The sequence below is a fragment of the Heliangelus exortis genome, chromosome 2 (genome assembly GCF_036169615.1).
Source record: "Heliangelus exortis chromosome 2, bHelExo1.hap1, whole genome shotgun sequence".
NCBI classification, from domain to species: domain Eukaryota; kingdom Metazoa; phylum Chordata; class Aves; order Apodiformes; family Trochilidae; genus Heliangelus; species Heliangelus exortis.
In genome coordinates, this window is record NC_092423.1 from 40,410,029 (window position 1) to 40,423,432 (window position 13,404).

Here is a 13,404-nt window from a genome sequence, read left to right on the forward strand (position 1 = left end):
GAGAAACAGGCAGTAACTTAACCCAACACAGGGAATATATGACAACACTATGAAGAACTTGCCCTTCATGGATTTTCAGGTTCCAGCAACACCACAACTGACTATTTCAGAGCAACAGAGAAATCATTATTACCAGAGTGAGAACAGAAAAAAAGTTCTCAAGCAGTTTGTAAAAAAGGGAAGCTGCAGCAATGCATGGGGGACTCAATAAGAGATGGAGAGGACATTTTCAGTGTTGCCTCAGCCCTTGGAACTAGCTATGTGCAGCCACATACTGACTCCAAGGTTTGTAACATGCACTTTAACAGAACAGAAAATCCAGGCACATGGAGTAAAGGCAAAACCTGCTGTTACCTAGAGGAATAGTATCTTGCATCTCAAAGCCTTGTGCTCACATGCACCATATTCTTCTGCTTTGAACGAGGACTCTTTCTCTCAAGTCTGCCAGTATCCAGTGTACTGACACCAGGAGGTATAGCTCTAGACCCTCCTGAACCACAAGGCCATGAAAAAGGAGATCATACAGAACCAAGAGGGCTGCTAATGTGACATGTTAAGCTCATAACATCATCCTCAAGATACCAGAAACCTCTAGTCTACACTGAAACTGTCAAGCTGAGACAGAACATACCCAGTCAGCTTGACCATGCTATCAACCATCAAGATTGCAGGGAAGTTGAATAGCTGGAAGTTCACAAGTGGAGAAACACGTCAGAGTTTTGGCAAGCTTTCCCAGCTCTGCTGTACAGCAATGTGAAGAGGGTCCCACCCACAGGCCTTAGACAGCTAACTGGCTACTAGCAAAGAAGCAGGGTAGCAAATACAAACCATCACCCACCTATTGCCAACATACATTGCAGCTGTAACAAACAGATGCCAGATAAAAGTGATAGTAAAACATATTTTAAAAAAACATTCCAATTCAAGTGACTTTAACTTACGAAGATGCTACTACACAGTGTGATCTTGACATGCTGCAGTCCCTGAAAAGCATCCAAAACCCAGTTCTAACACCTGGGCCTCTGTGTACCCACCACAATGCAGGCTGGCACTAAGAGAACAGAATTCCACGTTGTAAAAGCAGATCTGTCCACAATGCTAAAGGGCACAATTTAAGAATTTCTATCTAGCTACAGTATGCCTGCTGTGAAGAGCAGATGTTTCAAGGCAACTGCTGCAAGAGCTACAAGTGAAGCGTGACATGATGCACAGATCCTGTCAGCACACACCCAGAAGTGTGACGGAAGTTTTCACCAGAGTTCTAAATTATATGAATGAAGATCTGCCTCTCAAACATCCAAAATGGTCTAGAAAGACATCAGCTTGCAAGCTACTAGACTCACAATTTAAAACTCAGGATGAATTAACACTGATTTCCTTCTAAGTTGGGGAAATGATGTGACTGCAGATGCAAGAAATCTTTGCCTGTTTAGGGGAAGTCCTTGAGGGAGTTGCCTTTTATAGGACCTACAGGCTATACAAACTTGCAGCCACCATCAGGAAAAAAAAAAATTAAAATAATAGCAAGGGCTTGTAAGAAGGATGCTGTACTAGCAGAAAGGTCTTCTAAAGTACAAAAAAACTCCCACTCTTCTCTAAATTCCACAGGTAGAAGAGTTTAAGCAATAATGGAGTAAGTGGCAAACTACATGGAAAGATGCAGTAATGTTATTACAGATGTTAGGGTAGACATGAAGGTTAAGAGGCAGTGAATAGAATAGTGGGAGCCTCCAGAAGTGACCAGAGGTGCAATCACAAAGGAGGAGCAGTTCCCACAGTTCTGCTCAAACCAGGGAGATTAAGGAATGTTGATGTTCTCCCAGTCTGCTGAAAGAACTCCTCTTCACAAAGAAAACCATCCCTATTCCACCTCTGCAGGCTAAGTTAGGTAAAGCCAGATAAAGTGGTTTTTTTCAAGTGCCTGAAGAAAGCATTTTCTAGACCTACAGTCTAGAAGGTGATTTTAATAGCTGACTTGGATTTATGTCCGGAGCCAAAACCAAGACTGATGCTGACATGTAATTGGCTGACACCAAGATGAGGAGTGCAGAGAAAACACAAATCTGAGCAAGTAGTAAAGGTAACAGTCCTTGTTAATAGAAGCTTTCACCACCAACACCTGGGAGTGCAGGCCATTAGAGGCCAAAAGAAGGTAAATGTCTTGGGTCTATGACAGAACTGAATTCCTCACTTCTCAGTGAAGCAATAGTCAGTCCATGAATGTCTCCTGCTGACCTGGTCTGGGCCAGGGCACTGCTCAAAACTGGAGACTGATGATACAAAGGAAGAGTGAGGTAAGCTTGATTTGGGCTTCTCAGAAGCAGCAGCAAGTAAGGAGACCAATGGTTCTTACAAGATAATTTCAACCTCCCTTCTCTATCCTCCAAGCTCACATGTAGCCAGAAAGATGAAGTTGAAAAAGGTGTGTGAAAAAGGCAGTTGATTACCATGGATTAGTATTCATCTTTGGCAGAATAGCTGTACAACATAACCTTCCTCCCCAAAGAGGTTGTGGCGTCTCCTTCACTGAAGACTTTCAAGACCTGTCTGGATGCATTTCTGAGTGACTCAACCTAGTTTTGGTCCTGCTCTGGCAGGGGGCTGGACTCTATGATCTTCAGAGGTCACTTCCAACCCCTGACATTCTGTGATTCTGTGACTACCCTGAACCAACCTGTTTTCTTATGGCCTTTGGTGAGTAAGTTATAAAAAGAAAGCCACAGATACTGAATTTCCATAGAAAAGGTCAAAGTACAAACAAAACTGGTCACACTAAAACTGTAATCAACACATTGTTCAAATGGAAATGCTGTCTTGTCCCCTGACACTCATGTGTACCAAAAGGTTTTCAGAGTTTTATTGTGGTTTAAGTAAAAAAAAAATTCAAGTCACGTGCTAGGTTCCGCATGTGAAAATCACGTTACTTACAGCTGGTGAAGAGACTGCACATAGTTTAATCAAGCATACACAGAGACTTTGGTTTCTGAAAACCAGTAAGGTTCGCAGTTCGGGGATCTAAGAACTCCACTTCAGGTTGCATGGACTCTGGAGCAGGAAAACCACAAAAATTTATTCTAATATACATGACGCAGCACAACAGAGACAACTTCAGGTTGCATGAACTCTGGAGCACAAAAACCACAAAAATTTATTCTAATATACATGACACAGTACATCAGGCTCGTGTTCCCACCTCTATTCATTGTTTAACATTAATTAAAATTAAACTCAGCTGCCTATTAATAGTGAAAGACTGCAATCAGTCTATTTGGAAAGCATCCCACAAACTTGCTAAGCTATTTATTTTCACTAACAAAAAAACAACATATTATTCTTCTGCAATTTCTTTAATGAAAATGTTTATCACACTAACAAAAAAACTGCATAACAAAACATCTTTCAAAAGTTTTGCTTTCATTAGTTATACTGACAGCATGGAAACTAAAAAATCATTATCATTTAATGAAAAAAAAAAACCAATGAAACATCTTCCATACTATTCCATGTAAGAAACCTATTCAGTTTAAGGACAGAAAATGAAGTCTAATATCAGAGGTGGATTTGTTAATCTTGTATGGACTGTGTTACTGTACTTGAGGGCTCCCCAGTCTCCCTGGTGCTGCTTCTTGTTCTTTAAAAACTACATTTTTACATTCTTGATCCAACAGCATGCAACCTCAGCAATACCTTTAAAAATACTTGTCTGCCATCAGTACTGTCCAAGAGCAACACCCAGAGGCGAAATATATTTCTACAGCAACTCTGCACATTTTGGCCTGTTTCTTTCCAAGAGGATAGGAAAACCTTCATGAAGATAAGCAACAAATTCCTGTAGAACTGAAGAGCTGACAAAACTGGTAATGTTAACAGCAACATGTTGCAGGCAAACAAACCCGCTCATGAAAATCACAACCTATAGCTATTGCAAACAACACTGAAGTACAGATGATGTATGCACACACTTAGGCAGAGCAAATAAGCAGTAGTTTTCACAAATGTATGTATTTTGGTTGTTGGCAGCTGCACTGCAAAGGAGCAACTAGAAGGATACCTGCTCTCTAGAAAGCCAATCAAATTTTTCAAATGCATAAAGACTGAAGAGGCAGGCTGCTCCCCATTTCCTTTATCAATTGTCAAAGTAGTGCTTTTTTTTTTTTTTTTCCTTAAATATGCTGTAGGAACAACTTGTTTATGCAGTAACAACCAACATAACAACATCAAGGAAAAAGGTATCACCCTAGAGCATAATTAAGGAGGTTCAAGGAAGATCTTAACTGGAATCACAGCAAGAAGAGGAACAGAAAAATGGATTTTTAAAAAAAAGAGGAAAAGAAAAAAAGAAAAAATATCTCTGGCATCTAACAAGATTATTCTCTGCAAATTTAAAGCCTACATAATGGGCAAAGATAAAGGGTAACAAACTACAAATACTATCTGTAACACCATGCTTCTACCAACGCTTACTTAGAAGTCACACAGTGACAACTGTGTAATCACAAAACACAACTGCACCTACCCAACCTTCTACGTTTTGAGATTTCAGATCTGGACAATGATTTCAAGAAACAAACAAAACGAGAAGTCCCACTGAAACACCAGATAGGTAAGTTCTTCATCAGTTTAGCAGGGTTTGCTCCATTCTCCTCAGTAAATCACTTTTTTTTTTTCATTTGTCTTCTCAGAACCATGTTCTTCATGTGGTTCATGTTCTTCACTTGGTTGTGGTGAAACTGGAATTGCATCAGCTAGCTGGAAGCAATCATCCCTAAGCACCTGCTCAGCTGTCAGTCTGTTACAGCAGAACAAATTCAGAAGAAGAGATTTAACTTTATCATCCTACAAACAGAGAGAGAAGGATTTAGTCAGTAAGCAAAATAAACTCAATTACAAATAAAAAAAAGACACTTGATGAATACATCTTGTAAGTGCTTAGGGCACAAAGCCCTTACAAAAGGTTGTGCTGTAGCATTCTGAGTGGTCAACTTCACAGTGCTCAAAAACGACAAATTAAAAGCAAGCATTCAGCATCAGGTCTGTCAGCCTGGTACCAACAAACTTCCCAGGAAAACACAAATTACATTTTAAAATATCACTGAACTACTATAAATTAGAGAAATACTGAGTTGATCTTTCTGCTGAGAAGGAACAGAACAGGTACCATTCACCTTCCAGAACTTCGTTTTAACTTTTGTCACATTGCTTTATCCCTCTACAAGAGCACAGGAAAAAAAAAAAAAAAAAAAAAAAAAAAGAAAAACAAAGCAATGGGTTCTATCAACAACATTTATTTTACTATTAACCCATCACTTACACTTAGGCTTATCAGAAGAGATTATGTGCCTAAATGCTTAACGCATTAACAGAGCTGAACTCCATACACAAAACATAGAAACACAGCTGCTACACATATGCATAAACACCAGCTGTTGAGGGAGGAAGAGCAGAGCACACACTGGATTTGGACAAGGAGACTGCAAGAAGGAGAATCTCACATGCTGATCTAGACCTCCATATTACCAAAACTCAATTGGAACAGAATCTTTCCATAAGAAGTCTCGCTTGTTCAGTCTCTAAACCAGCAGCACCTCTGCCCAGGGTCAATGAAACAGCAGAACACCAGACACCTGTACACATCTCACCTATCCCCACTCCACACACAAAGAGGAATCACTCTGATGCAAAGGAATGTACAAAAGTAGTCAGAAACCTGAAGACTGAAAAAAGCAGACAATTCCCAACTCTTCCACTGTAATTATCAGAGTGATTCTGGAGAATCAGATGCTCCTCAAATAAACTGAAACCTGGGTAAAAAATAAGAGATCTAAAAACTGTTGATCCTTACAGGCATAAAGGACTGTTAGTGTTTATAAAAAGTTTAAAATGCTCAAAGGAAAATCTCTAGGTTAAGAAGATCCAAGTATGTGCAGTAAAATACAGGACTTAGCCATAACTACACATTTCCCCTGCAAAATTAGAAGTGACCAAAGTCTGAGCATCTGAAGAGCCTGAAAAGCTAAGTACTTGTATATTTGCATTTCATGATGCCAACAAGAAGTACCTGCTTCTCACCATCTTCATGCACCAAGGAAACTGAAAATTCATTCCACAAGAAATTACTGCTGTAGGACAACACTTCATCATGTTTACTCCATTTGTATTTTTTTTTAGAATACACAAAACTGGATGCTGAAACACACTGAGCACTGAAGCCTGGCATAGCTAAATGTGGCTACAAGATCTTATCTCTGAACTTTGCTTTCCCTCAGCAGTTACCTATCATTAATATCCCTGTTTTAAAGCTTAACATTTTTTTCCTATGGCAATTTTTACATCTGCTGAAAACAAAAAATGTACTATTTGCAACCATGCAATTCCTCTGGGCACAAGACTGAGGAAGAAGAGAAATCACCAGCCTGTCAAGAGCCTGCAGATGGACATGGAGATTAATTCTGAATAAGCTGATTATAGATAAAGGACTTAAAAGCAAAATAGATTTTCCCCAAGAACTGGGACAAGGATTAACAGCCAGCGGCCTAAAAGATTCCCCAAGAAACAGCTGAAAGATATTTATTACTATTAAATTTCTCAGTAAAACCTTCATATGTGTTCCTGAGCACTGCAGGCAGAACAGATTGCTTTCCAGCAGACTTTGATGGCTGGTGCACGTGCATGCACATGCATCCAAGATGAATCCTTTAAAACCACCAACAATGATATATTGATTAGCTTTGTATCACCTGACAAAGTCAAAATAAAAAGCTGCTTTTTATCAGGGAAAAAAAGTTAGAAGAAACTTGTTCTTATTAAAAGCTTTAAAATTCATGAATCCATGCTAAGAACAATAATGGCTAAATTCATTCACTGTCCTTGATATAAAGGCAGTTGTTTGCACTTCAGAGGATACTTGCTACAGAAGAACACAGAAGTATAATACCCTGAAACTGTCCATTTTAACTTTGATTTGCATATATCAGGCTTTACTTGTAAAACACTATCACAGCAGATATTTTATGGAAAACAGACATGAGCCAAATATTGTTTTTAATGTCACAAGAAATCTTTTCCACTTCCTTTAACAACTGAGCTGCCCTTATGCATGAGAGAAAAAGTTAGGTTCTTCAGTATCTAAGGATTATTATGCATAGTACTGAATGATGAACTGGGCATACAGATCTGTACAAGTTTTGTGGAACACATTCAAAACCTCCTAGTGGTGAATCCCAAATATTGAATCTTCTTTCCTATAGCATCGTGTGCTCCACATGATTCACTTAATTTTTAATTATAAACCAAGCAACTATAATAAGCAGTAAGAAACACCATTTACAGGATCACCTCCCTCAATTCCTGCATGCTTTATTTTTTTATTTGCCATGGTAGCGTCACACTGGATGTAACTTTGCAGAGGTACTTGGTAGCCAGTCCTGTGCTTTTATCACTCGTGTTTTCATCACTAGAGAACATTGTTGAAATTAAGTTATTAAAAGACATAGTGCAGAGGATAAAAATCATCTAATAAAAGAAGATTATTTACAGTAGTGTGTTACACAGTGACAAGCTACCATGCCCAGACACTGGAACCACTACAGCTGTCTTAGTCCACACTGTATCATGACATTTCTTATCCTAAACACAGTAAATAGGATACATTAAGCTCATAATAAAAATAACCCTAGTAATTCAGCCCCATGCTTTAACAGTTAGCTCTAGAAAGCAAGCAAATCATTAATACACAAGCATAACCAATAAAGACAGATTTAATATTTCAATTTCTTTTTCCCTTGACAAAACAATCCAAATTTATCTGACCAACAGAAGCTCCTTCACTGTTTTGTTTCTATTTAAAGTATTTTTCTACTTTTCTGGAAAATATTGGGGTTAACCTCTAACTCTTTCCTACATTCCTTAGAAAATTCTATCCATAATGTAAGACTTAACTCCAAACCTAAACAGGCTTTTTAGTAACAGTATAATGCTTGATTTGAAGAGTTTCATGGCATTTCCAAGTCTGCATAAAGCTCTTACTCACTTGAAGTAAGAGCAACAGAAGAAGCATGGTATGAGAAGTAGTCCACATAGGTCAAGAAAACTTGGGCAATCTACTCAAGAGGGACTGGGAGGGACACAGGAGAAGAACAAAGTAGTCAGTAAATAGACAGGCAGAAGTACCAAAAAAAGAAGGAAACAGAAACTAACCTGGGAAAGCTAAATATTTCAAAATGGTTCATAAACCTCACAGTGAATTTCTTTAAATTATGTATGGTGGTGTCTTTTGTTATTCCAATTTTTATAAGGAGGAAAAGAAGTGTCTGTAGCCAAGACAGAAGAAGTTGAAAACATGCAAGAAAAAAGGTCTTACCTATATGCCAGGAGGCTGAAAGCTTATGGGAAAAAGTTACACAAGAAAATATACTCAAGGAAAGACAAGCACACAGGTAACTAAAGCACACAGAGAGAAGGTCATAAAATTATCTCCAAGAGGTAAGTTAGTGAAGGGCTGAACCCAAAGCTGCAGACCTAAGTTGGGAAACATGAAGGCACAGAAGTCTACTTCTTATTCTCAAAGAGTAACTGAGACACTGGGCAAGGATAAGATTCAAAAAAGGGACTGAAAATAGATTTAAAGGTGACCACAGATGCTGACATACAGTAGACAGAGAACAGTTGAGACTAGAAAGAATGAAAGCAGCAACACAAATTTTTATCATGCAGGGTCTACCTGTATCCATGCATTTGTCTCAGTGCCATAGAAACATTTATGTTTCACCAAAAAAACCTGAACACTGGCTGTTTTATTAAAGCTCAAACACTTTGCAATCATTATGTAGGAAGACAGATGAACAAAGTCAGCTTCCCTGACTTCAGAAAAGACAGGGTCCTAATACTTCCTTTGAGGCTCAATCTTAATGACTTGTTCCCCAAGCCTGTAACTTGGTGTAATTCAATTAACAGTTATCTGTGAAGAAGTTGCTCCTCCTAAGGTAGGTGTTGAATACTAAGAAAATTCTGGGGTTTTCTATCTTCTTAAATAAAGCTGTACTTCTGCATGCTTTTTGGAATTAGTAGAAATTAATACTATTATTAGTAAAAATAGTAAATTTAAAGCATTTTCTCAATCTAACACTTAAAATGATATGTTTAACTTTAAAAAAATAACAATTAACCACCAATAAACAGTCTTCTCTTTCTCTGACAATTAACATACCATAACAACCACATCCACATCAGGTGTTCCATCCTCTCTAATGCCCAACTCCTGGTCTTGAGCGCAGAGCTGCAAATGAAAAGATACATAATGCATAATACTGGTTGTTTCCCCTTTAGTTTAAGAAAACCAAACATCAGTGAAGGATACTCCAAGTTTAAACTGAAAGTAAATTGTTACTGGAAAATTCCAGAGGAAAGGCTTTTTTCCTGTTTTCACAGTGGGGTAAAAACATGCAAGGGGCTCAAGTTTGCCTTATACAGAAACAAGAGGAAAAAAGTACTTGAAGAAACTTTTAGAGCTCGAAAGAAATAGTGTTCTAAAAATATCACTCAAAGCCCACTTCCAAGCTGCATGTTTAATTATATAATTCTCTTTAAGAAAAGCTTAGGGCCAACTGCACTCTAGCAGACAAATGTGAACACTGTACCCATAAATAAAGTAAAACTTCCCCAGTCTTTACTATTGCCTAGAACCATGCCCACTACAGCTTTTTTCAAAATGCTGCCTGCAGGTTAAGCTGAAAATACCTCTAATTCTGAACAAATACAAAAGACAGCAACAGGAAGCATGTGGTTCATCAGTGCTGTGCAACATACCACCTAACACAGGAAAGCAAATTGCCTTCTCCCAGGCATAACACACACTACAAAACAAAACACCTATCTAAGCACAGTTGCTTAGAAAAAAAAAAACCAAGCAGTCCCATCCTTGCCTTCATATTCTCTCTTTTGACTGGGCAAGTTCATGAGGAATAAACAAGAAATACAGCAAGAACCCAGAATCCACAGTAGAAGAAACAAAAACAGTTTTTGTTCATATTACTATACAATCACACTGTATATTTTACAGAAAAATGCACTTTTTCCCACAATAGTAACTCCCATTCATTCTGCACTTAACCAATCAGCTGAAAATATGAACACTTGTTTGGCCAGAACAGTTAAAGCAGAGGCTGGAGATAACATTTACTGATCTTTATAAGCCTGTTACAGTTCCATAACATTACTTGGAATTCTCCCACAAGCTGTAACATACCCAGAAGAGAAGGCAGCCATAAGCATACATGTCAGAGGCTGGAGAAGCTGGCTGTCCCATTTTCAGTTCAGGAGAAACTAAGCTCAGAGTACTGACAACCATAGTGTTTGCAGCAGCACGTTGTTCCTACAGGGAAAGAAATTGGACCTGTAATTCCATGCAAGACTGACAGCACATTGAAGCAGATGTATCTCCCTTTCCTCTTCTAACAGGGCAGAAAATTTTATTATACAGATCTGTGCTGACCCAGACTGAAATGCAAATTTCTCCTTTACTGATGAAAAAAGTGGTGCATATAGGGGAAAAAAAAAAAAAAAAGAAAAAAAAAAGATAATGTCACATCTATCACCTGTAATCATAATAATATAATAGGGATGGAAGATTTTACACAGCAATGGAACTATTAATGCAAATTGCAATGCTTCTCAAATTAGAAAAATATATATATCACAAATATTAGAAGACATTTGACACTATTTTGGAGAGCATTAGTTCTAAAGTCCAGTTCTGCCAGCTTTCTTATTTTTATTTCTCTACCTTTGTGGCCTTTACCTGATGTTATCTACTTATTCACTCCTTTCTTTCCAGCATGTTTTAGGACTGTCTACTGACAAAATACAAAGATAGATGGAGTTTGTAACCCAGTCTGTGACAGCAACCAGCACCAGATAATAGCCAGACTGGAGTTAGGTTGAGTTGAGGTTGTTGAGCCTGGAGGAGAGAAGGCTCCAGGAAGCAGCCTTTGAGACCTCAGAGCAGCATTCCAGTATCTGAAGAGGGCATACAAGAAAGCTGGGGAGGGACTTGCTGCAAGGACATGTAGTGACAGGATGAGGGCTAAGAGTTTTAAGCTGAACCAGGGTATATTTAGATTACACATTAGAAAGAAATACTTTAAGGGTGATGAGATGCTGGCAAAGGCTGCCCTGGAGGTGTTCAAGGCCAGGTTGGATGGGGCTTGGAGCAACCTGCTCTCCTGGGAGGTGTGGAATGCAGAAAGGTTGGAATTAGATGATCTTGAAGGTCCCTTCCAACCTAAAACTTCCATGATTCTGTGGAGAAGACCAGTACCCAGACTGCCAGGAGTCTTTGGTAACACATCAGTTATCAGCTCCACTCAGAGAGCACAGCACTGAGCAGTACTGACACCCCTACATTAAAGGCACAAACTCAGCCCAGCCTGTGAACCTCCCTGCTCTGTGACACATGAGCTGCCTGTTCCAGCACACCCATACCTAAAGGGAAGAGATTTTTAAAAAGAGGGATTATTTTCCTCAGCTCTTGCCATTTTCACAGTGACACGACCTGTACTGAGTATGTTCTTTCAGAAAATTCTGTCGTCAAAAATTTTTACAGCATCTCTCTTCAGCATGTTGAAAATTTAGATTTCTTTCATGAGAAGTATATCCTACTGCCCAAACATTTGACACTCCTCATGAGACTAACAAATAATGCATTCCCAAAGTAGAAATGATGACTGTCAATGAGACATGTATTCAGGTTTTTTTAACATCAAAATAATGACATATTATAATAATATAGATTACTATTTAAAAAATTAAATAAGCATGAAGCAGACCTCTGCCACAAACATGTTTTAATTCAAATAACTTGAATTCAGAAAGACCAGAAGTCACTACCAAAGAGATACCATTATTGGAGACTTTGTTATATATACACAATGATGAGTGAAAAAAATAGCTTGCATTCTTGAAGGATATTAGATTTCCCCAACAATAGCTACAACATTCTTTAATACAGAAACTGAGGGCTAAATCAGAAGTACATATAAATACTGGTGTAAGCAGGCAACATACAAAATCATGTTAAGGTACCAAATACCATGGCAGGTTAAAACACATACTAGAACACTACTACCTACCAAACAGAAAGGCAAAGACTTCATAAGAGCTTGACCAGTCCTTCTACAAACATGGGCTCTTACTCTTTCCTCTGCTGATGCTGATTACCATTAAACATAAAAGACAGACAGCAAGCTACAGCAGCATTTCTTTTTTGTTCCACTATTTTATTTAACCAGAGTCCAAACTCAGTTGTTCCAAATTCAAAAAGACTCAAACTGTCCACCTTATTCAGAATATGAAAGAGGAGTCTCAATGCTTAGCACCATGTTTATTAGTAAGTTTAAAACTGCACCCACTGCTGTCTGTTCTGATAGGTAATTCTGACTAAAAGTCACTAAAGGATTTTTTCCTTACCTCTGATTTTGTGAAATCAAAATCTCCAACAATTCCTTGTTTTCGATTCACAGCAAAAACATTATTTCCATGAAGAGATCCATGTACTACATTAGCTCCATGCAATGCCTGTAGACCTTGGGCCACTCCTTTCATTACTTTTAAAGCCTCCTATTGATTTCATTTGGGAGTTTATTACAAAGACAAATATGGAAAAAAATAAAGCACAGTATCAAGTAAGCTTCTATGCAGAACTATTGCTTTTTTAAAGTCTGTCCACATTCAAAATTCATGCTAACTCCATTTTGTGAAGTATGGATTAATTCACAGGGAGACTATTATGTCTTGAATAGCCAGGCAGGGGAGAAAAAAACCACTGTCACCAATTAACAGATCACCAACATGAAAAAATAACGGGGGGCAGGGGGAAACCACAATAAAAAACTGTGGAACTGGACCTTTAAAAGTAGGTCCCAGGAGGCAAACATATGCTTTGAATCACAAAACATAAACTAGAGACTGTATTGGCTTCTAACTACTGCTTCTTTGAGAAGAGATTCTATCCAAACTGCCTATACACTATGTGGGGAGGAGGGAAAGGAAAAGGAGAGGGATGAAGTGAGGGAGGAGAGGGAAAAATAAAAATAGTACACACGCAGGGGTCCTCTAACACTTCAATACAGAAATGACTGCCCTTGAACATCTAACGTTCAGTCCAAGTACTCTTAAAATGTACTTGTAATAGAGCTGAGGCACTGATTTCAATAAAAGAAAGAAGTGTGTCCAAGTAAAATCTCTTTTAGAAAGTTAGAAACTACCACCTGACCAGATGCTAAGAAAGTCAGTTAAGCCTTTCCTGTGCAACTTTTTACAGCCACTGCCAGTCACTAAAGGTAGTTAAACACCATAAAAGAAAGCAAAACAATAAGAGTTCAGTTTAGAAATAAAATGGTGGTAGTCTAA

General features: G+C 38.3%; 1 protein-coding gene across 1 annotated transcript in view; it reads right to left on the minus strand.

Moving 5' to 3' along the window:
• Positions 1–3,267: 3,267 nt before the first annotated feature.
• Positions 3,268–13,404, minus strand: part of STK31 (serine/threonine kinase 31) — a 46,577-nt gene continuing 36,440 nt past the window's right edge. The window contains 5 exon segments of the mRNA XM_071736831.1: positions 3,268–4,650; positions 4,652–4,836; positions 9,206–9,274; positions 10,244–10,369; positions 12,463–12,612. Of these exon segments, the coding sequence (XP_071592932.1) occupies positions 4,494–4,650; positions 4,652–4,836; positions 9,206–9,274; positions 10,244–10,369; positions 12,463–12,612 (687 nt within the window). The 3' untranslated portion in view covers positions 3,268–4,493.